Source organism: Hemiscyllium ocellatum, chromosome 49, assembly GCF_020745735.1.
Source record: "Hemiscyllium ocellatum isolate sHemOce1 chromosome 49, sHemOce1.pat.X.cur, whole genome shotgun sequence".
In the NCBI taxonomy this organism is placed as follows: domain Eukaryota; kingdom Metazoa; phylum Chordata; class Chondrichthyes; order Orectolobiformes; family Hemiscylliidae; genus Hemiscyllium; species Hemiscyllium ocellatum.
Genome location: NC_083449.1, coordinates 3,113,404 through 3,140,417, shown reverse-complemented (window position 1 = coordinate 3,140,417; position 27,014 = coordinate 3,113,404). Strand labels below are relative to the sequence as shown.

At 43.7% G+C, this 27,014-nt stretch overlaps 2 protein-coding genes and 1 long non-coding RNA gene across 3 annotated transcripts in view; all 3 read left to right on the top strand.

The window, feature by feature from the left end:
- Window positions 1–544, top strand: part of LOC132837379 (uncharacterized) — a 317,230-nt gene extending 316,686 nt beyond the window's left edge. Inside the window, exon 3 of the mRNA XM_060857047.1 lies at window positions 167–544. Coding sequence (XP_060713030.1) covers window positions 167–544 — 378 coding nt within the window. The remainder of the gene's footprint in view (window positions 1–166) is intronic.
- The window catches only part of LOC132837378 (histone H4), a 565,847-nt gene that overhangs the window by 508,850 nt on the left and 29,983 nt on the right, over window positions 1–27,014 (top strand). The gene's annotated exons all lie outside the window — the stretch shown is intronic.
- Window positions 7,170–26,407, top strand: LOC132837394 (uncharacterized). Its single transcript, XR_009647527.1, has 3 exons — window positions 7,170–7,254; window positions 7,859–7,938; window positions 26,140–26,407. It is a non-coding gene; the product is annotated as an uncharacterized LOC132837394 (long non-coding RNA).

Below are 27,014 nucleotides of genomic sequence, written 5' to 3'. Positions count from 1 at the left end.
CCTCCTCCCTGTACCCTCTCCGGATTGGGGAATGAGGCAGGTATCTGATTGGTCCCATTGTTGTTTCAATTCCCAATCAGAAATGGCTGCCCATCATTCCTCCCGAAGGTATAAGAGGCCGCAATGTGGGCGGAATCCATCATTCTCTGTGACAGTATGTTTGAAGATGTCTGGGAGAGGAAAGGGCAGTGGGAAAGGTCGCGCCAAAGCGAAGTCTCGGTCGTCCCGGGCTGGCCTGCAGTTCCCGGTGGGCCGTGTTCACAGGCTCCTGAGAAAGGGCAACTATGCTGAGCGTGTGGGTGCCGGAGCGCCGGTCTATCTGGCTGCGGTGCTGGAGTATCTGACGGCTGAAATCCTGGAGCTGGCCGGTAACGCGGCCCGGGACAACAAGAAGATCCGCATCATCCCCAGGCACCTGCAGCTGGCCGTGCGCAACGACGAGGAGCTCAACAAGCTGCTGGGAGGGGTGACCATCGCTCAGGGCGGGGTGCTGCCTAATATCCAGGCCGTGCTGCTGCCCAAGAAAACCGCCGCTAAAAAATGAAGAGACCGTTCTTGAATCTGGCAACCCAAAGGCTCTTTTAAAAGCCACTCACAGCATCTGTGAAAGGAGCTGAACACTCGTCGGTCTGATTGAATTGCCTTCCTTTAATTGATATCGGTGTCAGTCCCTGCCTTATTCGATACTATACTGTCACTGTGTATGATCTAATACGAAACCTTTTCTCATGGCCGTTCTCCGTTTGAGCCGTAGCACAAGGAGCGTGAAAAGTGTATCATGGAATATTGATATAACGCAATCTTAACAGTTGTAGATGTCTGTCATCTCGTCTCTTTAATTATCGTCTTATAAATGAATCACTCAGTCCCTGTACTACCCGCCCACAGGCAGTTATCTTGAACAGCATTGCCCCAGTGCCGAGAGTAAGTTTATAATGAGTGATCGCTGACTCTCGGTGTTTTATTCTCGGATGAGTTCCTGTGTAGAGTCCTTTCCCTGGCCATAGAGAGGGAGCATAATTGCGGCAACAGTCATTTTTCAGCTACTTCGAGTTGGTCAAGTTGCTGTTTTATACTGGACCAGTTCGGGAGTACCCGCCCCTGTGTGGTATGACCCTGATTTTGATCTCTGGCAAACAGAAGTGAGTCCACATTAGAGTGGTGCTGGAAAAGCACAGCTGGTCAGGTAGCATCCGAGGAGCAGGAAAGTGGACGTTTTGGGTAAAAGCCCTTCATCAGGAAAGGCTTTTGCACGAAACATTGATTTTCCTGCTTCTCGGATGCTGCCTGAACTGCTGTACTTTTCAAGCACCACTCTAATCTCCAGAATGTGCAAGACCCACCTCTGCCAAACAGAAGTGCCCATCTTTGAATTCCACGGATAGATTCATTTTACAGTTAAATTTCCCATACACAGAGTGCTGTTTAATTGCACAGTGCTCTGAATGAGACTTTCTGCTGTCGTTTAGAAGTTTTCAAAATGAATTGCGATCAAACCAGAACAGTTGCTTCACTGCAAGGGTCACTCAAATGGCACAGAAACCGATCCTTCTGTCCAACCAGTCCATACCCAATATGATCTCAAACTAGACAAGTCCCACCTGCCTGTTCTTGGCCCATAACCCTCCAAAATCTTAACAATGATATACTTATCTAAACGTCTTTTCAACGTTGTGACAATGTCCATATACATCATCCTCTTTTGAAGTTAATTCCACACAATCTATACAGTTTTTTTTAAAAAAAAACTTACTTTTAAAATCTTTTTCCTTTTACCTTGGACTAGATTGGATTTGGATATCTGGCTGGCCTGAACGGGTTGGACCGAAGCGTCTGTTTCCGTGCTGTACATCTCTGACTCTGTGTCTCATAGTTTTGCAATCTCTTACCATAGAAAAAGATACCTACCATTCCCCTTACCTTTAGCCCTCATGATTGTAAAAACTCTATCACCCATCAAGATCTTAGGCTCCAGAGAACAAGTCCCAGCATATTCTTATTACGGAATCCCTCCATTCCATCAACATCCTAGTAAAGCTTTTCTGAACCCTTTCCAGCTCAATAGTATACTTTTGATAACAGGGTGACAAAACTTGATACGGTAATCCAGAAGAGGACTCATCTACATCCTATACAACCTCAATACGATTTTCCAACTTTTGTACTCCAAAGGTCTGAGCAATGAAGGCAAGCATGCTAGATGTTTTCTTCACCACATTGTCTACGTGAAACAAAATTCAAAAATATGCAGCTGGCCAACTTGGTGTTTTTGTTCAACAGCACTACCCAAGGCCCTATTTGCAATTGTATATGTCCTACCCTTGTTTGTTTTGTAAATATGCAATGCCTTAATAACTCCATCTGCCAGTCCCACGTCATTAACTGATTTAGTCAAGATTTGTTTCTAATCTGAGATAGCCTTCATTGTCCACTATACCACCAATTTTGATAACATCTGCAAAATTACTAACCATGTCTTCTGTATTTTCATCGAAATCATTTGCATAAAAATAAAACAAAAGCGGACCCAGCACTGATTGGGGTGGAACATCATTGGTAACTTGCATCCAGTCTAATAAGCAACTGTCCACCTCCTCTCCATCTCCTGCTGTTATACCAATTTTATATTCAACTGGCACGCTCAATCTGAATCCCATGTGATCTAACCTTGCTATTTAGTCTACCATGCAGAATCTTGTAAAAGGCTTTACCAAACTTCAAGTCAACAATGTTTACCAATGTGCCCTCAATCTTCTTGGATACTCCCTCAACAATCTCAATCAACTTTGGGAAATATTTCCTTCTACAAAACAATCCTGACAATTCCTAATTATTCCTTGCCTTCTCCTACCACTCCTCCCCCAGACCGTACATTTGAATCCTATCTTTCAGAATCACCTCCAACAATGTACCCATCACACGAGTCAGACTCACAGGTCTATACTTCCCAGGCTTCTCTTTAAATAATGACAACATATTACCCAATATCCGATCAACCAGCACCTCACCATAGTTACAGATGATACAAATATTTCTGCAAGGGGCACAACAATATCCTCCTTAACTTTCCACAATGTCTTGAGATACACTAGATCAGGTCTCTGAGATTATCCAACTTTGCTTTCAAAAGACCTCCAGCATTTCCTCTTCTGCAATGTGAACTCTTTTGAAAACATCAATATTCATTTTCCTGAGTTTGCTTGCTTCTTAGTAAAAACTGATGTGAAAATTCATTTTCTGCCTCTCGCATCTTCTGAAATTCAAACAGAACTACAGAGGTGAACTGGATCTGCTGGTAACAAAATGGCCCATGTCTGCTCCCACAAAGTGGCTGACAAATGTCTCTCCTTAGTACATTGTCATCAATGGCTGTGAGTAATCTATTTTGTCCAGGATAAATGAGGGTACTTCTGAAAACTTACTAACTTTCACACGTAGGCATAAATGTTTTTGGTTCCACGTATCTATGCTGGAAGTCTTTGAAAACAGACCTAAGCCTAACTAACCAGAACAGAAAGCATTTTTACAAATCTTATAGCAACTAGTTAAAACTAGTTGCTTTGGTATTTTTAATACACATATTTAGGATAATGGGAATTACACGAGGAAAAACAGAATTTCATAATGAAAGCACATGAGATACAATGAATACCATAATTCAAATTGACTCACAAATAAAGCCAGGCCGAGGGGCCTGAAGGAGTTGAGCAATTAACTTTGGAATGTGAATGAAGAGGACACATAGAAAGATGGCACAGATGAGTGATTATAGTGTCTGTTCAATGCCATGAGGTTATGGGAAGCTGAGGCCTGTTAAAGGAATGCCTGTCATTGATTCGGTGTCTTATAGGATTGGGTTTACGAAGTATGAGGGAGGATCAAAGTGATCAAGTTGTAAGTGATTGTTATCAGCAAATTTATAAAATATACAGCTTTAAGTTATAAATTCAGAGTGTGTCAAGATCTCCCTTTTAGGGCTGGCCTCTGGACAGAATCCTTTGTCCCTGCTTCAACTGGGCTTTGCATGAATAAGCCTCCACTTGCCTGAGTTCTGCCTGCCTGCTGAGTTTGCATTCCTTTTCAGGGGGAAAGGCTTTGACAACAACAACAACAACTACCTCTTTGATATTTAAGGTGCCCTACTCTTTCTTTCTCCCTCATTGTTAACTTACTTTGAATGATCTTGTAGAATCTCGTTGAATTATGCATAACCTTATCTGCCAAGACTATCTGATATCCCCCTGTTTGATTTCCTAATCTCCCTCTCAAGAATGCCCTTACTATTTGCATAATGTTCAAGAGATGCTTTTCACCCCAGTTGTCGATGTCTAATATATGATTTGCTAACAAAACATTGACTTTGCTGGTCCTCTGATGCTGTGTTTCTCCAGTTTCATTTTTATCAACTCTCACTGTCCATACTAAAAACCTTACATTTGTCCACATTATATTGCTTTTGCCCATTGACTTCTCAACACTATCACAATGCATATTCTTTCACACCTCACCATCCAACTCAGTTTTATATCATCTGTCAATCTGGAGATATTACGTTTTGTTTCCTCTTCTAAATCATTGTGACTATATTGTGAAGAGTAGGATTCTAATCATGATTCTTGCCACAACTCCTCGTCACTGCTTGTCATTGAAAAAATGATCCATTTATTCCCTCTACGTGTTTTCTTTCAGCCAACCAGTTTTTTAAAATTCATCTCAACACCATGTTCTTTATTTTGTTTCATGTGAGATTTTGTCAAAAGGAACATCCGAATGACGCCATCTGTTTATCACCTCTACTCCAGCAGATTTGCCAAGCTGAGAACATAAAACATTATGATACAGGACAGGCATTTCGAATGCTGACTTTGTTTGGTCGCAATCTTTTTTTTCCCTGCAGACACTCTGCAAGTATATTTTTCCCTGCAGGCTGAGTGGCCTATAAGTGCCTAGATTATCTCTAACTTGCTTTTCAAATAGATTGGTCACATTAGCTAACTCACAATCTGTGGAAAATATTACAATGTCAATGGAATCTTGGAACATGACCATTCACTATTTCTGTGACCACTATGTGAAGTACTCTGGGATGTGGATAACCAGGCCCTGCTGTTTCCCAGATTCAATCTTATCCATTGTCCCAACCCATTTTCCACACAATACTGATTTGTTTCAGTTTTTCCCTCTCACTGAACTCTGTGTTCCTCAGCATTCCTGGTGCATCATTTGTGTCATCCTTTGTGATCAGAGAACAACAGTTATATATTTGGTTGGATACCTATTATTGCTCCCTATTATGGACTGCCTCTTACTGATCTTGGTGTTCACCAACCCTTTTTTTTTTAATTTCTTCTTTACACGTTTATCAATACGATAACAGTTAATTTCATTTTCAAAACATATGCAAGCTTACTCCAGTCCTCATTTTCTCTTTCATTATCAATATCCTTTATCTAATTGTTTGCTGAATTCTAAATTGTGGCAAAAATGAGGACTGCAGATGGTGGAGATCAGAGTCAAGATTCGAGTGGTGCTGGAATAGCACAACAGGTCGAGGAGCAGGAAAATCAATGTTTCGGGCAAAAGCGTTTAATCTGGAATGAGGCTGGAACCTCCAGGGTGGAGAGATAAATCGGAGCAGGGTGAGGCTGGAGAGAAGATACCTAAGAGTGTAATAGGTGGATGAAGGTGATAAGTCAGAGAGGAGGGTGGAGCAGACAGATGTGAATGAAGATTGGCAGGTAGGACAGGTCATGAGGATGCTGCTGAGCTGGCAGGTTGGAACTGGTGTAAGGTGGGGGGAGGGGAAATGTGGAAACTGGTGAAGTCCATGAAGTTGATTCTAAGCTTACTGTGAATCCTCTTGTAAGGATGCTCCCTTGAAGACGTTCTCTCTACAAAGATCTCAGTGAGTTTCTCTCTCACTGCAACCCCCAGGTCATCTCCTCTGCCCTGAATTCTAAATTGTTCCCAGGCTTTATGTTCATCTGTTTATTTTCTTCCTAATTTGTATGCCTATTCTTGGTATCAAGTATTATCTCACAGAGCCCTAAAGTTTGGTTAAGTTTACAAAAGTAATACGAAAGCTCTGTAAATTGTAAAAATTCCAAACTCAGGGCAACCTCCATCAGAAAAATTAAATGCAGTTGAGGTAGGGAGATATCAGCTTGTTAGGGGGCAAGTTTCTCTCTCAGCCACATACCATAATCACTTGGAAATATATCCCCTTTCCCTTCACTGTCGCTTGATCAAGACCCTGGAATTCCCTGTCCATGGCATTGTGGGCAGCACATGGACAACAGCTGTTCCAGAAGGTGGCTCACCACCGCCTGCTCAAAGGGGAATAAATGCTAGGCTCAGCCAGCGACGTCCACGTTCCCAGCGTGAATAAACAAAAACACCTAGGGTTTCTCGTTGTGGCATACAATACATCACAAGGTTTCTGTCTGCAGCATACCACATACTAACATCTGTTGTCCACTATAAACTAAATCGAGGCCTGGAGACGTTATTGCACACCCCTGCTCCAGGTCTGATTTCTGCACACGCCTCCAGAACCAGAAAGAGACCAACACTGATGCAAGACTCTCTCCAACAGTTACATTCTGCCTTAGTAAGAGTGTTCCTTTTATTTCATGCGTGTTACTATTTTCCACTTATGGTACTGTCTTAAAGGAATTAATATTTATGGATGAGGGTCAGCAGGATTACATACCACAGTTAACATAAGATTAGACGTGATGTTATTGAGTGATGGGCACAGGGGATGAGCCGAGTGGCCGCCAGATTCTCCGCTCCCTGATCAGATTGTGAGAGAACCGGAGGAATGAGTTATTAACATGATCCAGGAATGAGCTGCATTGGAGCTTCATAAAGGGACAATAGCCCAGTTTGAAACCTTCTCTGCCCTTTCCCCCCACAGTCCCAGTTATTTAGGTCAAACTGGGAGAAAAAGGAATTGGGAAAATGACCAATTGATGTTAGTTTCTGCGATTCATTGGAAAAGCAGCACGTCCCCGATGCAGTCCCTCCCCCAGCGCTGACTGTTCCTGAGTAGAGGAGCGCATGCGTGAGGCCCTCCCTCAGCGCTGCTATTGAGGAGCATTTACTCAGTGAGTACAAGAGGTTTGTTTGAAACAGACCGCAATGGAGAGATCAGCGCCCAGGGAAGCGAGGGAACAGCAGGCTCCTTCCAGGAGCACATCGGGATGGGAGCCTGGGACACAGAGGGGGCTCCGAGACCGGGATTGATTCGGGGTGAGTTCAGGGAGAACCGGGGGCTGTTTGTAAGAGGCCGAGCGGAGCAGGAACTGGTCCCGGAACTTGGAGTGAGCGGGCTGGGGGGAAGAGAGAGGCCTTTCTCGGGCTGTGTGTGGGCCTGCTGAGGGAGGCAGAGCGGGAAGAAGCTGCTGTGGGACATTCTTGTGGTTTATAATCCCCTACACACTGATGGGAATTCATTGTTTAGTTTCTATTTCTCGCTGTTTGTTGCGATTAGACATTGAATTGTAGGCAATTAAAGGACAGTACTGTATATCTAAAGGAGATAGTAGTGCCCGTTGTTCTTCGTTCAACAGTTGTGTATTGGAGCGGAATATTGAACTGTGTAATCATTCCATTTATGGCGTGATGCAGTTGTTTAGTTTTTTGTACCTTTGTGAAATTCTAAAACAATTTATTAATCAGAAAAAGATTGGGAGGAGCTCAGTGCTCGAGTGTAAGCTGGTCTTGCTCTGTTCACATTGCTCTGTTTAAAAACAGAATTATCATGATCGTCACCTGAATGTTGCGTTGATCAGTTAACATCTTTCTACTCAGCTAATGGTGATTTACAGGATATATATCTCTTGTCTTCCTCCAGGCAAATGATTCATGGACCAAGATAATGTAATATTTCCTCAGTACAAAGCCAAGTGAACAGCTGCTTCTAACAACTGGCAGGTATGTTACTGTTGTCCGATTGGAGAACATTCTTTCCACAGTCAGTGGATTGAGTCAGACACATATTGAGCTCAATTTCCACAAGTACACATTCAGTCCAAGAGTCAAACACAAACACAACACAAACATAACAACTCAATTCCAAGAAATGCCGTTATGCATAGTCAATTATCACTTGCAGCATCAGAAGAGGGATAGACTGTATCCTCATCTGAAGTAGACATTCAGGAACTTCATTAACTCCACATGTAGTAAAGGCAATTTTAAAGTTACAGTCGAGGTGAACAAGCAGATCATGCTGTCACATTGTTACAGCAAGGATTTCTGAAGGAGATATTTAGTGCAGATATAGAAGGAAACTTTGGCATTATCAGTAACTGAGAAGGACAAAATTAATCTTTTGATAAACAGAAGTCCTACGTGCACACACACCATTCTTTCTTGCACAGCTACTGACTGATTTACAATAGTTGCAAATTTTTACAGATAAGACATAGGCGTGGAAATAAGGCCATTTCAGCCCATCGAGTCCACTCCACCATTCAATCATGGCTGATGAGCATTTCAACTCCACTTACCAGCACACTCCCGGTAGCCCTTAATTACCTGTGACATCAAGAATTTATCAATCTCTGCCTTAAAGGCATTTAGCGTCCCGGCCTCCACTGCACTCTGTGGCAATGAATTCCACAGGCCCACCACTCTCTAGCTGAAGAAATGTCTCCGCATTTCTGTTCTGAATTGACCCCCTCGAATACTAAGGCTTAGTCTCCTCGCCTTAGCGTCCACCTTTTCCAAGCCATGTACTATCTTGTAAGTTTCCATTAAATCTTCCCTTAGTCTTCTAAACTCCAGTGAATACAATCCGAGGATCCTCAGCCAATCCTCGTATGTTAGACTGACCATTCCAGGGATCATCTGTGTGAATCTCCGCTGGACACGCTCCAGTGCCAGTATGTCTTTCCTGACGTGTGGGGACCAAAACTGGACACAGTACTCCAAATGGGGCCTAGCCAGAGCTTTATAAAGTCTCAGTAGCACAACGGTGCTTTTATATTCCAACCCTCTAGAGATAAATGACAACATTGCATTCGCTTTCTTAATCAAGGACTCAACCTGCATGTTTACCTTTTGAGAATCCTCGACTAGCATTCCCAGATCCCTTTGTACTTCGGCTTTACGAATTTTCTCACTGTTCAGAAAGTAGTCTATGCTTTTATTCTTTTTTTCCAAAGTGTAAGACCTCGCATTTGCTCACGTTGAATTCCATCAGCCATTTCCTGGACTACTCTCCCAAACTGTCTAGATCCTTCTGCAGCCTCCCCACTTCCTCAGTACTACTGCCTGTCCACCTAACTTCGTATCATCGGCAAACTTTGCTAGAATGCCCCCAGTCCCTCCATCCAGATCATTAATATATAAGGTGAACAGCTGCGGCCCCAACACTGAACCCTGCGGGACATCGCTTGTCACTGGCTGCCATTCCGAAAAAGAACCTTTTATCCCAACTCTCTGCCTTCTGTCAGACAGCCAATTCTCAATCCATACCAGTAGCTCACCTCGAACACCATGGGCCCTCACCTTGCTCCAGCCTCCCATGTGGCACCTTATCAAAGGCCTTTTGGAAGTTAAGATAGACCACATCCACTGGGTTTCCCTGGTCTAACCTACTTGTCACCTCTTTAAAGAATTCCAACAGGTTTGTCAGACATGACCTCCCCTTACTAAATCCATGTTGACTTGTTCTAATCAGACTCTGCTCTTCCAAGAAATTAGAAACCTCATCCTTAATGATAGATTCTAGAATTTTACCAACAACCGAGGTTAGGCCAATTGGCCTATCATTTTCCATCTTTAGTCTTGATCCTTTCTTGAACAAGGGGGTTACAACAGCGATCTTCCAATCATCCAGGACTTTCCCTGACTCCAATGACTTTTGAAAGATCTCAACCAATGCCTCCGCTATTTCCTCAGCTACCCCTCTCAGAACTCTAGGATGTATCCCAGCGGGGCCAGGAGATTTATCAATTTTAAGACTTTTTAGCTTTTCTAGCACTTTCTCTTTTGTAATGGCAGCCATACTCAGCCCCCTGACTCCCTTTAATTGTTGGGATATTACTCATGTCTCCCACTGTGAAGACTCACGCAAAGTACTTATTAAGTACTCCTTCCAGCATCAGTTTGAAGTGGCCCAATGTCTACTTTTGCCTGTCGTTTGTTTCTTATGAATTGAAATAAACTTTTACTATCATTTCTAAGTTTACTGGCTAGCCTACCTTCATATTTGATCCTCTCCTTCCTTATTTCTCTCTTTGTTATCCTTTGTTTGTTTTTGTAGCCTTCCCAATCTTCTGATTTCCCACTGCTCTTGGCCACTTTATAGGATCTCTCTTTTTCTTTAATAGATTTCCTGACTTCGTCAGCCATGGCTGTCTAATCCCTCCCCGGATAATCTTTCTTATCTTGGTGATGAACTCTCCCGCCCCCCCCCCCATCCCCCTCACCACCAATCTTCTAAATTCCAATGATTATAATCCTAGCCTACTCAGTCTCTCCTCTTAAAGCAACCCCCTCAACTCAAGAACCTAGTGAGCATCCTCTGCACCCCCTTTAGTGTCAATACCTTCTTTCTCAAGTAAGGAGACCAAAACTGCACGCAGTATTCCAGATGTGACCTCACCAGCACCATATACAGCCACAACATATCCACCCTGCTTTTAAACTCAATTCCTCCACCAATAAAGGACGATATTCCATTTGCCTTAGTATTTACCTGTTGCATCCGCAGGCCAGCCTTCTGCGATTTATGCTCAAGGAAACCCAGGTCCCACTGCACGGTAGCTTACTGCAAATTTTTACTGTTCAAATAATAGTCCTTTTTACTATTATTGCTCCCAAAATGGATGACTTCACATTTACCAACATTGTACTCCATCTGCCAGACCTTCACCCACACACTTTAACATATGCCTCTAAATGTTTGTCATCTGCAAACTTTAACACACACGTGGTTCCCAACTCCACACCATCTGTGTAAATTGTAAACAACTGCGGTCCGAACACTGATCCCTGAAGCACACCACTAGTCATTGATTGCCAACCAGAAAAGCATTCAAATTTCCCCACTCTTTGCTTCCTGTTAGTTAACCAACTCTCTGTCCATGCTAATGGATTGCCTGTAATGCCGTGCACCTTTATCTTATGCAGCAGCCTTTTGCACAGCAGCTTGTCTAATGCCTTTTGGAGATCTAGATATATCACATCCACTTGGTTCACATTGTTCAGCGTACACTTAAAGTCTTCATAGTATTCTAGAAGATTAATTAAGGATGACCTGCTGTGCCTGGCGATTGGGACAATTTCTATCGAGATTCCTTGCTATTTCTTCCTTGATAATAGACTCTAGCATCTTGCCACTACATATGTTAAGCTAACTGGCCTATAATTCCCCATTTGTTTTCTCTACCTCCCTTTTTAAACAGTGGCATCACATTTGTTGTTTTTCAATCTGCGGAACTGCCCCAGAGTCATCTAAGTTTAGAAAATCACCAAGAGTGCCATCTCTTTTCGTCTCCTTGGATGCAATCAGTTAGGGCCAGGAGACTTTTCTACCCTTATATCTGTTAGTTTGTCCAATTTCTAGGTCCTCACTGCAACAGCTGGAGAAGAAATTGCGGGAGTCCTGGCTGATACTTAGCCACAGGTGAGGTCACAGAAGAGTGGAGGGTGGCAAATGTACCATTATTCAAGAATGGTTGCAAAGAAAAACCTGGGAAAGCAGTAGATATTATCTATGTGGACTTCAGTAAGGCGTTCGACAAGGTTCCCCATGGGAGACTGATTAGCACGGTTACATCTCATGGAATACAGGGAGAATGAGCCATTTAGATATAGAACTGGCTCAAAGGTAGAAAACAGAGGGTGGCGGTGGACGGGTGTTTTTCAGGCTAGAGGCCTGTGACCAGTGACCAGTGGAGTGCCACAAGGATCGGTGCTGGGCCCTCTACTTTTTGTCTTTTACATAAATGATTTGGATGCGAGCATAAGAGGTACAGTTAGTTAGTTTGCAGATGACACCAAAATTGGAGGTGTAGTGAACAGCAAAGAGGGTTACCTCAGATTACAGATGGTCCAATGGACTGAGAAGTGGCAGATGGAGTTTAATTCAGATAAATGCAACGTGCTGCATTTTGAGCAAGCAAATCTTAACAGGACTTATTCACTTAATCGAAAGGTCCGAGGGAGTGTTGCTGAACAAAGAGACCTTGGAGTGCAGGTTCATAGCTCCTTGAAAGTGGAGTCGCAGGTAGATAGGATAGGGAAGGTGGTGTTTGGTATGCTTTCCTTTATTGGTCAGAGTATCGAGTACAGGAATTGGGAGGTCATGTTGCGGCTGTACAGGATATCGGTTCGGCCACTGTTGGAATATTGCGTGCAATTCTGGTCTCCTTCCAGTTGGAAAGATGTTGTGAAACTTGAAAGGGTTCAGAAAAGATTTACAAGGATGTTGCCAGGGTTGGAGGATTTGAGCTATAGGGATATGCTGAATAGGCTGAGGCTATTTTCCCTGGAGCATTGGAGGTTGAGGGGTGACCTTATAGAGGTATACAAAATTATGAGGGGCATGGATAGGATAAATAGACAAAGTCTATTCCCTGGGGTGGGGGTATCCAGAACGAGAGGGCATAGATTTAAGGTGAGAGGGGAAAGATATAAAAGAGACTTAAGGGGCACCTTTTTCACACAGAGGGTGATACGTATATGGAATGAGCTGCCAGAGGATGTGGTGGAGGCTAGTACAATTGCAACATTTAAGAGGCATTTGGACGGGTATATGAATAGGAAGGGTTTGGAAGGATATGGGTTGGGTGCTGGCAGGTGGGACGAGAATGGGTTGGGATAACTGGTCGACCTGGACCGATAGGACCAAAGTGTCTGTTTCATGCTGTACACCTCTGTGACTATTGAGCCTTAATCTATCTTAGGTAAATTATTTGAAGATTCTGAGAGATATGATTTACATGCATTTGGAAAGATTGGGTTTGATATGGAATGGTCAGCATAGCTTTGCGAGTGTGTGAGATCTTATGTTTTGGAAAGACAAATTAAGGTCGGAGTTTCATGGAGGAGTGTAGTGGAACAGAGGGAACTTGGAGTTCAAGCTCACAGTTCTGTCAAAGTGAAGTAATAGGAAGCTGGAAGAATTGAAAAAGGCAAGTTATCATTTGAATAGGAGAGAAAGTTCAAAATGTGTGTGCAAAAGCACAAGGTCACAAGGAAGCCAATTATTGTGAAAAGAATGGAGTATGGAAGTAGGTAATTGTTACTGCAAATGTACAAGGGATTCCACATCCAGAGCACTGCGGACAGTTTTGGTTCCATTCCTTGAGGAGGGATGTAGTTGAGTTGGAGGGAGTTCAAAGGAGATCACAGGAGATCACTGAATTGATTGCCAAGATGAAACCACCACCACCACCACCAAAGTTGGAGGAGACAGACAGATTGTTAATCAGTGATGGGTCAAAAGGGAGTATTTGCAGGAAAGTGGAGTTAAGGCGGAAATGGGAAAGCAGAGCAGGTTCCTGAGGGGTTAAATGGCCTCAACATGATCCTCAACTGCATGTTCTTGTGGAATTATATTGTTAGTTAGTAGCAAAACAACTAGGATGGAGAAAGTGAAGTTTGATTAAACAAACAGGTTTTAATTCACAAACATTCAAAAATAAAGACGGAGCCTGGGGCTATATGTCCACAGATCAGTGAATGCGGCATAACAAGGGGAGAGCAGTTAATAAAACACACAGCATCCTCGGCTTTATTAATAGGGGCATAGAGACCAAGAACTAGGAGGTGATGTTTTCCTTTGAGCCACTCATTGTCCTGATTTGGAAATATAACACTGTTCCTCTGGTGTCATTGGGTCAAAATCCTGGAATTCCCTCCTTCAGGGCAATGCGTGTCTATCTACAGCACATGGACTGCAGCAGTTCAGGAAAGCAGCTTATCCTCACCTTCTCAAGTAGGCAACTAGGGATTAGTTGGGCAATAAACACAGGGTCTAGTGGGTGATGCCCATGTGTCATGAATGATTAATAATAAAAAAGATTGTAAATTACCCCAGGGCCTCCACCTTCCCTCTGTGAGCTTGTTCTGGGAGGGTAGGCGCAAACTTTGTAGTGAATGTTGATGCAAAATATTCATTCGATGTTACTGAGTCACCTGGTTCGTGAACTGCTTTGAAAATGTTGCTATATAGCCAAGAGCTTAGATTTATATTACTGTTGGGTTTGGGCTGTGACCTTAATTATCAGTCTGTATTTAATTCTGAGGCATTGTTTGCTGTTATTTTAACATTCTGATCTCTAATCTTTTGGTACACTTTGCTTATTGTTTTTTGATTATAGATGACTCCAAAACAGATAGCAGTTTGGTGTACTCAGTTTTCACCATCTCAAACCAAGAAAGGCTCCATCTATGTCAACTAAACTTAATAACAGAGCAATGTGAATTGGAAGAGGGAACTTTACACTGATGGCTAATTGCTTTACTTTGCATCTTGTTTTCAGGGGATTCCTACATTTTAGGCCCTGGGACATCAATCTGTTGATTGCCCCAGTACAACAGCTTATTGTTTGAGAATGGTCCATCTTGGCCTTTTTCTTTGGGGGCAAGGATCCATTTGCTCTGGGTCTAGCATCATTCACATGAGGAGTGTTTCATTTCATTGCCCTGAATGTTTCGTTGATGACACAACGATAGGTGGAAGGACCGGTAGTATTGAGGAAGGGGTAAGGCTGCAGAAGGATTTACAAGAAAAATCCCAGGGATAAAGAGCTTGTCATACGAGGAGAAGTTGAGGAGTATGAGTCTGGACTTGTTTAGAAGGGTGAGGGTGAATCTGTTTGAAACTTAGAGAATACGGAGAGGCCCGGATAGTGTGGACATAGTCTTTCCTACTCGTAGAAACATCTTCTCCAAGACCTGAAGGCACAGCCTCAGAGTGAAAGAACTCCCTTTAGAACGGAGGTGAGGAGGAATTTCTTCAGCCAGACAGTGGGGAATGTGTGGAACACATTACTGCAGACGGCTGTCATTATGTCTTTAAGACAGAGATAGGTTCTTGATCTGTACGAGGATAAACTGTTACAGACAGAAGGCAGAAAAATGGGGTTAACAAACATATCAGCCATGACGGAATGGCAAAGTGGACTATATGGGCCGAATGCCTGCTATACCTTATGGTCTTGGTTACTAATAAAGTAATAGCCTGTGATACATTACACAGTTTAGGCACTGAGATGCAGAGCTTTCTGAGCATGTGCTATGAGCCAGCCACACTAAAAAGTGTTCAGGCAGCTGGACAATCAACACAACATGCGGGCTAGGATCCCATGGCACCCTGCTTCTCCCATCTAAACAGCTGCGGTTGATCTCATCCCAGCCTCACTACAGATTCCTGCACCCCTCCCTCACTGATTAACAATCTGCCTGTCCCCTCCTTCAATTTATTCAGTGTCCCAACATGCACCCACATACTGGGAAGTGAATTCCCAGAAATTCCCACCCCCTCTGCCTTGGAGAGAAGCCATTTCTCAACAACTCTCATTTCAATCTGTCCCACCCCCTTGTCCTGAAACAATGGCCCTCTCATTCTAAATTGTCACACCTGAGGAAACATCCTCTCTGTCTCCTTTGTCAATCCCACCTCCTTTACCACCCTATATCCCTCAGTTGGATCTCCCTTATTCCTCTAAACTCCAGAGCATATTGGCCTTAACTGCTGAATCTCTCTTTCAACGACAAACCCCTCATCTCTGAACATGAAATGTACAAAATCACGCTATATGGTATCTTGGATGTAGCTTACAAATCTCAAAGTGAGTTAGTCATAATTTCCGAGAAGTCTGCAGCCCAGAAAAAGGCCCGAGTCTGTGCTGGTCAGAAACAACCACCTCGATATTCTCTTATCCCACTTCCCCAGCACTTGGATCCATAGCCTTGACATCAGAGTGCAAATTTAAATCCTCCTTCCATGTGATGAGAGTTGCTGCCTCTCCCACCCTTACAGGCAGTGACTTCCAGATTGCGCACCACCCTCTGGGTGAACAAGATTTTCCTCACATGTCTTCAAAACTTCCTGGCCCTTACCTTCAATTTATACCCCTCCCCCACCACTGTTAAGCAGGGAAAGTTTCTTCCTGCCTCTCCCATCTTCATCCCTCATCATTTTATACATCCCTCTCTTTCAATCTACTCTGCTGTAAGGATAACAACTCCAGTCTGTCCAACCTCTCTCAATCACAACTCTCCAGGCCCCAAGGCAATATGCTGGTAATTCTCCCTGTGCACCCTCTCTCACTTCATTTAGATATGTACCGTTGGTAAAGTGTCTTTTCTTTTATTTACAGATCACTCCAATAGTGCATCGGGAGGAAACATACAAGTTATTTTGCAGTGAAAAAGAGGGCAGTTAATTTTTAATCAGCAAAGTTATGTTTTTAACAGGTGGTTAATGTAAAGTCACCATTGTCTTATTAGACAGAGGGAGAAAGAGGTGTGGGGGAGAAAAAGCAAACAACTGTTTTATGGTTTAACCTGAGGGACACCACATCTAAAGCACAAGGAATGATCACTCACAGCAATCTCACCCAGAGCAGCAATTGAACGCATGCTGACAATGTGACTGTACATTGTAAGCCTACTATAGAATCAACTGAGCTAACTAACCCCGGCATGGCCAGTGGCAAAACATTGGGAGGTACAGTGGTTAGCATTGATACCTCACAGCGCCAGGGACCCAGGAACAATTCCAGCCTCGGGTGAGTGTTAATTGGGAGTTTGCACATTGTCCCCTTCTCTGCGTGGGTTTTCTCTAGGTGCTCTGGTTTCCTCCCACAGTCCAAAGATGTGCAGTTCAGATGGATTGGCCTTGCCATTGTGAGAGAGTTATGCACGCTAGGAGGATTAGTCATGGGAAATGCAGTGCTACAGGGATTGGAGAGGTGGTGGGTCTGGGTTGGTTGCTATTCAGAGGGTCAATATATGGAACCAATAGGCTAAAAGGCCTGCTTCCACGCTGTAGGATACCATGATGTGCAGGTTAGGGGGATTGGCCATGGTTAATACAGGGTTAAGGTGGGGTAGGGTCAGGACTGGGTGGGATCCTCTTCACTGGCTTGGGACAGACTGGATGGGCTGAATGGGCTCTTTCCACAATGTATGGATTCTGTCGACATCAATGTTTAGCTCAATGGTGTGGGGCAATTTATTCCGGTCTCAATTTTGATGAGATTCACTTTCAGTTTCTGAAATAATGGGGAAGCAAAATCCTATGTTTTCAGCTCCCCAGGGTATGCCCTGCAGATGTGAATTTGAATCTTGCTGTGGCAGGTGGTGGATTTGGAATGCGATTTTAAACAAAAACAGATCTGGAGTTGATGTTTGTTCAACAGTCAATCATCTGGTTCAAAATTGAAGATTTGAGGTGAGGAGGAGTTTCTTCTGAGGGTTGCGTGTCATTGGAACTCCTTGCCACAGAGAGCTGTGTGTGGGGACAGGAGCAGGTTTAAGGCTGGAATAGATACGTAGATTTTTGATCAGTTAGGGAATTGAGGGTTACGTGTAAACTGCAGGAAAGTGAGTGTGAGGAATGGTGCATCAGCCACAATGCTTTTGAATGGATGAGCAGGTTTGAGGGGCCGAATGGTCTTCTCCTGTTCCTGTCTGTGATGGTCCATAAGGGAATGAAATATGAGTTCCTTACCCACTCTGCTCTGCACGTGATTCCTAACCCTTTGCAAACTGTTCACTGCCTTCTGGGTGAGCAAGTCGATTGGTTCAAGGACATTTCGGAATTGCATCCATCTCCCACCTTGGCAGAGATGGCCACATCCTGTTCAGACTACAGAGAAATAACATTTGTCAGGGTCAGTTTTTGACTTGTTCCAATCATGTGTTTTGCCAAGGGAAACTGCTCTGTATAATGACCCCAAATATTCACACCTCCTCCTGTACACTCAGATTGTCTTTCAGGCAACGTTTGTTATTCTCATCCATTTTAATAGTTATGCAGCACGTAAACAGGCCCTTCAGCCCAACTCACCCATGCTGACAAGGTTGCCCAAACTCAACTAGTCTGATTTATCTGCACCTTTCTTATCCATGTACATTTACAAATGTCTGTTACATGTAATTGTACCTGCCTCTCACTTCCTCTGGCAGCTCATTCCATATATTTCATCTTTCTAAACTCCATCAAGTTAAGAACCAGAGTCCTCAACCTCTCATCACATAACAAGTGCTTTCATCACTGGGATTTTTTTCGTAACCTTCCCACCCCCCACCCCCGCCCCGAACCCCCTCCAAGGTCAGCACATCCTTTCTGTGAGAAACAGAACTCACTCACAAATCAGCCTGACACAAAGCCTTCGACACAAGAACAATTTATTACGACCTTGCAAGTACCGGACTCCTCTGCAATCAAGCAAAAATGCGCGCAAAAACAAAGCACGTAAGCATTCTTATTCAGTTTGCAAATTGCGGAATCACACCTCCCTTTCCCATCCTATCATAAGCTGATTACCTCACTTGTTTTTTTCTCTCTAGTTATTTTCTTACCTAGCCATCCTGCTGTCCTTGTATGTCTGCATTCTTTGTTCCTTGTTTGTTACAGCTTGTTCTTTTATCCAGTTTCTCTCATCATACTATAAGCTTTATACTGAAATGCCCCGACTACTTCTTTTGTGGTCAACTACAACATTTTAAAGTTATTTCTTAGTTTAAACTATTTTTTATACAAAAAGCTCCTATATTCGTTAAAATCTTAGCCTTAAGTATGCTGCAAGAATCCCGCGACCGTTTGTGTAATGTTCTCCTTCCCCCGCACCCCCACAACACCCCCTCACCCATCTGCAAAAACAACATCTCTAACCACCTCCTCCTGCAGAAACTACACTTCTAATCTCCCACAATTCCCCCTTTTTCTTTTTCTCTAACTGTTGTTTCTGCACTTATTAAGTCTCCTTTAATTCATTTTCTTATGTTCTGCCCTCTTACGCCTTTTGGCAATGAGGTTCACAATCTTATACATGGTATAGAAGCATCTGATGATGTATTTGGGTTCCTTCCCCAAGGGATGTCATCAGTCAGCTCATTACTCATTTTAGGACATTGACCCTACCACCAGACACACTAATATCAATAATCCATAGATAGACAGATTGACTAACCACCTTCTCCAATTAGTGCCCAGGTACCACCTTTCTCTGCCAGAATATAATCTAGAGCCATCTTGTTCTGAAGAGTTGTTAGTCCAGTGGCAATCATTTTGGTCGTTATGGCTGCTACTTGGGATTAGGTTTCAGCCAACGCATCGGCAGTATTGTTGGCCAACTCTTCCAGGGAAGCTGCTAACTTTTGTATTTCTATTCCTGCTTGAGCGGTCCCATACATAGGTATCAAAGTCCAGAGAGGCGATCTCCTTTGGTTACTTTCCGGGTTACTTGCCTTCCTCCCTGTTTATTCCAAGGTGTTTTTGGGGCTCTCTTTAACAGCCTCAAGTGGGGAACTATGAAAGCAAGGTAGCAGCAGCCACTCCAATCTTTCTGGTTTTGGGGTAGTGTCTGAACTGGATGGTCCCTGCTCCCATTCCCGTTACATTCACCACTCCAAACGTACTTCTCACCGGGGATAAATGGGTAGGCCTTTAAGCCACACACCCAATATGTCCCATTTAATATTCGGGGAATGGTCGTGGCAGTGGCTTGGCTGGTGTAGCCTCAAGATGGTTTTCCTAATCGGAAGGGTGCGATATCATTCTGATTACAGAAACAAGTGGTATTTACTGATCCTTCCGGTAGGGAAATTCTAAGGCTATCGATAGCACCCAGAGTTTTCAGCGCTGGTCGAGGGAACGATCTCACAAAGTTACAATTACCCCTTTCAAATCTCCAAGTTGTATCATTTGAGCCCGAGTCAAATTGTTGTACATCGTACACTTCTTCTTTGGTAAGTGGTATTACCGTGAGAGGAATTCCGGATTCCCCATGGTGTGGGATCTCAGCACATACCTAACAGTCGGTATGCCCCTTTAGTTTAGCATAATTCTGACATAAAGCGGTAAAATGATTTTTCCCATACCCCCCTCCTTGGCAGCTAGCACCAATATTATCGTGACAATACAAGGTTGACCACTCCTTTCAGCTCACAATCCTATCTGTCTATTCCCTAACCCTTTGTATGCTAGGGAGGAGTGAGTCCATGCAACACTTACAATTGTTTTGGGATACAGTTTTTTTAACCAATACTTAATAGTCTCTTATCTCAGTCCATTCGTTTTGCTCAGATTTACTTTCATAGGGTTGTCTGTAGGATGAGCTTGCCACTCTGCCGAAGGGGAAGGAACATCCATGGGACCCTTAACACGAGTGTGATGACTCCATCCTTTTTCAGCAGTTCGGATGGCTGTTTCAGTAGTCAGGAGGGTTAGGAACAGTCCCTCCCAGCTTGGATGCAGTTTGGTATCTTTCCAGGTCTTTATCAGAACCCAATCACCCGGTCATACCCGATGCACTGCGAACTCAAGTGGAGGTGCCTGGGTCAACAGACACGTCTTCCTAAGGACGGACAAAGAAGAGCCGAGCGCCACAACATAGTTCTTCAAAAACTTCTCACTGAACTCTGCAGTTGGTAATTCCCCTCTTCCACCCAAGAAAGGTAGTCCAAACATCATCTCATAAGGAGAAAGGTCAATATCACGCCTAGCCGCAGTCCTGATGTGTAGCAACGCGATAGGTAAACATTTTGTCCACGGCAATTGAGTCTCTAGGACAAGCCTAGACAACTGCTTCTTTAAGGTTTGATTCATTCGTTCCACCTGTCCAGTGGAAGGCGGGTGCTAAGGAGTGTGGAATTCCCAAGAGATTTCTAATCCCGCCATTACTTCTTGTAGGATCTTAGAGGTAAAATGGCTACCTTGGTCTGAATCTATACTTTCCACCACTCCATATCAAGAAATTATATGTTCGAAAAGAATTTTCACTACTCCCTTCAAGATAGCTGAGTAAATTGGAAATGCCTCTACCCACCCAGTTAATGATCCATTAGGACTAATAAGTACTTTTGTTTCCCTCCTGGGGGTAATTCTGTGTAATCTACCTGAATTCGTTTAAAAGGTCTTACCTCGGTTTCTTCCACCTCTTGACCCCCCTTTCATTACTTTCTTATTAAACTTTTGGCAAGTCGGGCATCCTGCGCATACCTGCTTGGCTAATGTGTATATCCCTTTACATCTGTACTTCCTTAACACTATGTCACACGTAGCTTGGGAGCCCCAATGACTGCCTTGGTGCAAGGTGGTTAGGATGTTTCTCATGGCTGGTTTACTTAATAACTCCCTTCCATCCGGGAGGATCCATCTTCCTTGGGTTGTCTTAGTAGCCCCCATTTCCTGGAATTCCTTTTCCTCCTCTTCAGTGGACACGGGGTTCAGGGAAGGGGACTCCACTATGGGCGTGAGAACCCGTATTTTTGTTACTGTATGGCTCATAGCTGCCTCTTTGGCTGCCTTGTCTGCTAGCCTATTCCCTCTTGCTTCTAGAGTGTTCCCCTTCTGATGCCCAGGTACATGGACCATACCTATTTCCTGGGGTAATTCCAAATTTTTCAACACTTATCCTATCAACTCTTCGTGTATCAATTCCTTTCTCCAGCTATTGATTAGTCCACGTTCTTGCCATATTTTTCCAAAGGTATGTACCACCCCATAGGCATACTTAGAGTCGGTGTAAATTGTCCCATCTCGGTTCTCTAATTGTTTTAAAGCTTGGTTTAATGCATACAACTCAAGTCTGGGCCGACCATGTGTTAGGCAACCGGCCAGCCTCAATCATTCGATTCTCGTTACCGTCCACTACTGCATATCCATTGTGTCTTTTTCCTTGTACTACTCTTGATAACACGTCTATAAACAGTCTGTCCCCGTCATGTAAGGGGATATCCTTTAGGTCCTGTCTAACTTTGGTTTGATATCCAGACAGTCATGTTCTAAGTTTCGTTTGTCCAGAGGTTCTCCTTTCCATAGTAAGGTGGCTGGATTTAGACAGGTGTCTGTTGCTGACACAAGGTCATCTCTCTCCATCAGGATAGCTTCATATTTTAGGATTCATGAGTCTGTCAATCATCTCCCTGCCTTTTGGTTTAACAAAGTGCTAACTTGATGGGGGGTACTAACGACTAGCGCCCCTCCAAAAGTAAGTTTACGGCTTTCCTCTACCAGTATGGCAGTGGCTGCTACTGCCTGTATACATTCAGGCCATCCTCTCAAGAGACGGTCCAAGATCTTGGACAAGGCGGCTATGGGTTGTCTCTTTCCCTCTCTTTCCTGGGTTAACACTCCTAATGATGCTCCATCATTTACTGTCACAAAAAGGAGGAATGGTTTATCTAGGGAGGGAAGGGCCAACACTGGAGCTCGCATTAGATTACGCTTCAACTCATGTAACCCTTCCTTTTCCTCTTCTATACAGTGCAGTCTTTCATGTTCAGATTCTGTCAATTTGTAATGTAACCCCTTCATTTTCTGGGCGTATGCTTCTATCCATAATCTACAATAGCCCACCAGCCCCAAGAACTTCCGTAATTCTCGTTTGGTGGTCGGAAGGGGCAGTTCTACTATCCCTTTAATTCTCTCAGGGTTAATGCGCCTAGTGCCCTCACTAATAAGGTGTCCTAAGTATTTCACCTCTTTCTCTACATATTGCAATTTATTCCTAGAGACTCTTAAACCCTGTTGCCCTCGGAAATTTAACAGTCTATTGATGGCTAAACTCGCATCATCTCTCTTTTGTCCTGATACAAGTAAATCATCCACATATTGTAACAATGACATTCCCCGAGGCATTTTATGTTGTTCCAGGACCTGTTCCAGTACTTGCCCGAATAGATTAGGCGATTCTGTGAATCCGTGGGGAAGTACCGTCCATCGGAACTGTTGTTTTCTACCAGTGTATGGGTTTTCCCATTCAAAAGCAAACATGTCGTGGCTTTCTGGGGCCAGAGGACAAGCCCAGAATGCATCTTTTAAATCTATTACTCTGGGGCGGCACGGTGGCACAGTGGTTAGCACTGCTGCTTCACAGCGCCAGATACCCAGGTTCAATTCCTGCCTCAGGCAACTGTCTGTGTGGAGTTTGCACATTCTCCCCGTGTCTGCGTGGGTTTCCTCCCACAGTCCAAAAATGTGCAGGTTAGCTGAACTGGCTATGCTAAATTGCCCGTAGTATTAGGTGAAGGAGTAAATGGGGAATGAGTCTGTGTGGGTTGCGCTTCGGTGTGGACATATTGGGTCGAAGGGCCTGTTTCCACACTAAGTAATCTAAAAACCAGCAGTGGTCACACGGTATTTTGCCTAGCAAAGTATATGGATTAGGTACCACCGGGTGTCGTGTTCTAACCAATCGGTTCAACGCCCTAAGATCCTGCACCAATCAATAGGTTCCATCTGGTTTGCAGATTCGCAGTATTGGGGTATTAAAGGGCGACATACATGGTTCTCACAGACAGTTTTTACCAAAGAATCTATAACTGGTTGCAGACCTTCCAACGATATAGGGTATTGTCTAACCCAAACCGTCTCATCTTCTCGAGTCAATGTAATCACCAATGGAGTAATATTTAGATGCCCTGTGTTTAACCGCTTTCGCCCACACATCAGGGCTGATTTGTTTTTCTTCACGAGATGTTAACATAGCCAATGTTACAGTTACTGCACTATCCTCCACCCCAATTTTTAAGCCCAGCAATATAATCAAATCCCCACCTAATAGATTACTTCCAATGTCAGGAATACATAGTAATTGTCCTATCACTTCCTCATCATTTCTTCTAATTAGGGTTGGTTCAAAAATAGGCACCAAGAATTCTTCGCCTTTTACTCTGTAAACCTTAAGATACTCCTTAGTCAATTTAACGCCTGTAGGTCTAAAACTTAGGGATGACCGGGCCGCTCCTGTGTCCACCAAAATACTGCCTCCTCCCCTTCAAGTCCCACCTTTAAATTTATCAAGGGTTCCCGGTGGGTCTCAGGAACCAGTGACTCCCCTAATCTTCATCTAAGGTCATTAGGGAAACGGCTTCCCTTTCTCGTGCTAATTCCGGGCATTCCCGCTTAAAATGCCCCACTTTTCTACAATGGTAACACCCTGCCTGTTACCTCCTTTCCCGGGTATCTGACCCTTGTCTTTCGTGTGCTCCCCTACCCTTCCTGTTATCCACTGATCCCATTCTCCTTTTTGTTATTTCTTCTACTGCCGCCACCATTATTTTGGCTTTCTGTTTCTGCTTCTCGCCTTCCCTTTTCACCTACACTTTCTGTGCCTCACATAACAGTTCTTCCATCTGTCTTTCACTCCATCCATCTAATTTCTGTAATTTCTTTTGTATGTCTGGCCATGATTTAGTTACAAACTGGACCTTTAAGAGTCCCTGTGCTCTTAAATGGATTATCGGGATCCATTCCCGAATACTTCCTTGTGGCCTCCTTGAGCCTTTTATGAAATGCAGAAGAGGTTTCATCCTTCTCTTGTTATACTTCGAAGGCCTTAACAAAGTTTTGTGATCGAGGTGCCGCCTCTTTAATTCCTAATATTCCCATTTCTCGTACATTCCCGCATTGACTCCCTATCTTCTCTGTCATTATTTTCCCAATGAGGGTCAACATTTGGGAATTTCTGTTCTGCTGGGGCCCTTTCTTCCCCAATTGGGTGCTTCTTTTCCCGTTCCTGTAAAGCCGCTCTCCTAATCATACCTCGTTCGTCCCTTGAAAATAACGTTGCTAAAATTGCCGTCAGTTCTCCCCAGGTATATAAATTAGGCCCTAGGAATTGATCTAATTGTTCGGCTTGTCCAACCGGATCCTCTATTAAACTTTTCGTTTCCTTTTTAAAGACCCTAACTTCACTGCTAGTTAAGGGAGCGTTTACAGATCCGGTTGTACCTTCCCCAATCGGAACCTCTCGTAAGGGACATAATTTTACATTTCCATTATCTCTGCCCCTCCTTTACGTGTGGTGGCTCGAGTGATTCTGAGCCCGCTACAGTCTGTATCTTTTAGTTCCTCTTTCTGTGTCTGGACTCGGTTCTACTTTGGGAGCTGTAGGGGTTCGTTCCGGGGAGTAGTATATGGGGGCAGCAAACACATTAAGGGATCCCTTTGTGGCTTCCCTTCTTCATTTTTTTCTGTTCTTTTCCTGATTATCCGTATTCATGGGACATAATTTTACTCCCACGCTCCCTATCCAACAAGCCACATAATTGGACTCTTTTTGACTGTACGGTTCTTTTTGATTGTCATATATATTAAGATCTTGTCACAGCCAATCCTCATCGGACCCATATTTGGGTCAGAAAATACCAGGCGCCTTAATACTTTCTCTAGTCCAAACGAAACAACAATAGTTTATCATTGCAGCCTTATCTTTCTCCCGCATTCGGGAGTTGTGTTCCCAATCACCCCAACATTATCCCCAAAGAACTGTCGGGTGGGATATATCCCCCTTTAATGTTATTTGCAGATCAACCGTTATCCAGGCAACTCCCCTGGCCTCCCATTATTGCAAATTTAATTAATCTGGCCAATTATATTCTTTTTGAGCCTTCAACTGTTAACAGTCAATCACCAACAAACAAATATGCATTCAAACCGAATCACAAAGGGTTAAACTTTCTACTAACTGTACAGCTCTTTTCACTCACACACACACACACACACACACACACACAGAGGCACCATGTCTCACAGACACTTTGAGCATCCCACAACGACTCCTCTAGCTTATGAATATTTTTCTGGACATCTGGCCATAAGTTAGTTACGCAGTGCACCCTCAGTAGCCCTTCACCTACTAGCCCTTCTGACCTGGGTTGTTTTCCATTGACATATGCTTTATTTTATATATCGCCACTTCCCCGTACTTTCCGTATGTCCCGACCACCAGGGCAATACTTAAAGGTCTCTTTTCTTACCCTTGGTCTGTGCACAGAGTTACCTGGTCATTTGAGTGCGCCCCGTCCCGCGGCAATTCCTGCAGCAAATACCGCTGCCCCCGGTTGCCCAGATATATCCTTTAAGACCTTTCCCTACCTGGGTCATGTGCACAAGAGTTGCCCGACCAAACCCGCCGTGTCTGTCTGCCTTGTTTCCAGGGTCTCCCAGTCTGGATCGTACTCACCCAAACCGCGAACGGCAAACAAGGGAGTTGAAGATCGCCAAAATCGGCGAGGTGCACCTTCCCCTTCATCCCAAGAGTGTCAAGCGGTCAGAGTTTTGGATCCCGGTCAAGGCCCCCAATTGTGAGAAATAAAACTCACTCACAAATCAGTCTGAGACAAAGCCTTGGAAACAAGAACAATTTATTACGGCCTTGCAAGTACCGGACGCCTCTGCAATCAAGCAAAAATGCACACAAAAACAAAGCATGTAAGCATTCTTATTCAGTTTGCAAGTTGTAGAATCACTCCTCCCTTTTCCCATCCTATCATAAGCCGATTATCTCACCTGTGTTTTTTGCTCTAGTTATTTTCTTATCTGGCCATCCTGCTGTCCTTGTCTGTCTGCATTGTTTGTTTCTTGTTTCTTACAGCTTGTTCTTTTATCCAGTTTCTCTTATCATACTATAAGCTTTATACTGACATGCCCCAACTACTACTTTTGTGGTCAACTACAACACTTTAAAGTTATTCCTTAGTTTTAAACTATTTCTTGAACAAAAACCTCTATATTTGTTAAAATCTTAGCCTTAAGTATATTGCAAGAATCCCGTGACTGTTTGTGTAATGTTCTCCTTCCCCCCCACACACACAACACCCCCTCACCCATCTGCAAAAACTACATCTCTAACCACCACCTCCTGCAGAAACTACATTTCTAATCTCCCACATTCCTGAGATAGGGGGCCCCAAAACTGCTCACTATGTTCCAGATGTGGTCTGACCAGAGCCTTATACAGCCTCAGCAGTACATCCCTGCTCCTGTATTCTAACCCTCCCGAAATGAATGCTAACATTACATTTGCCTTCCT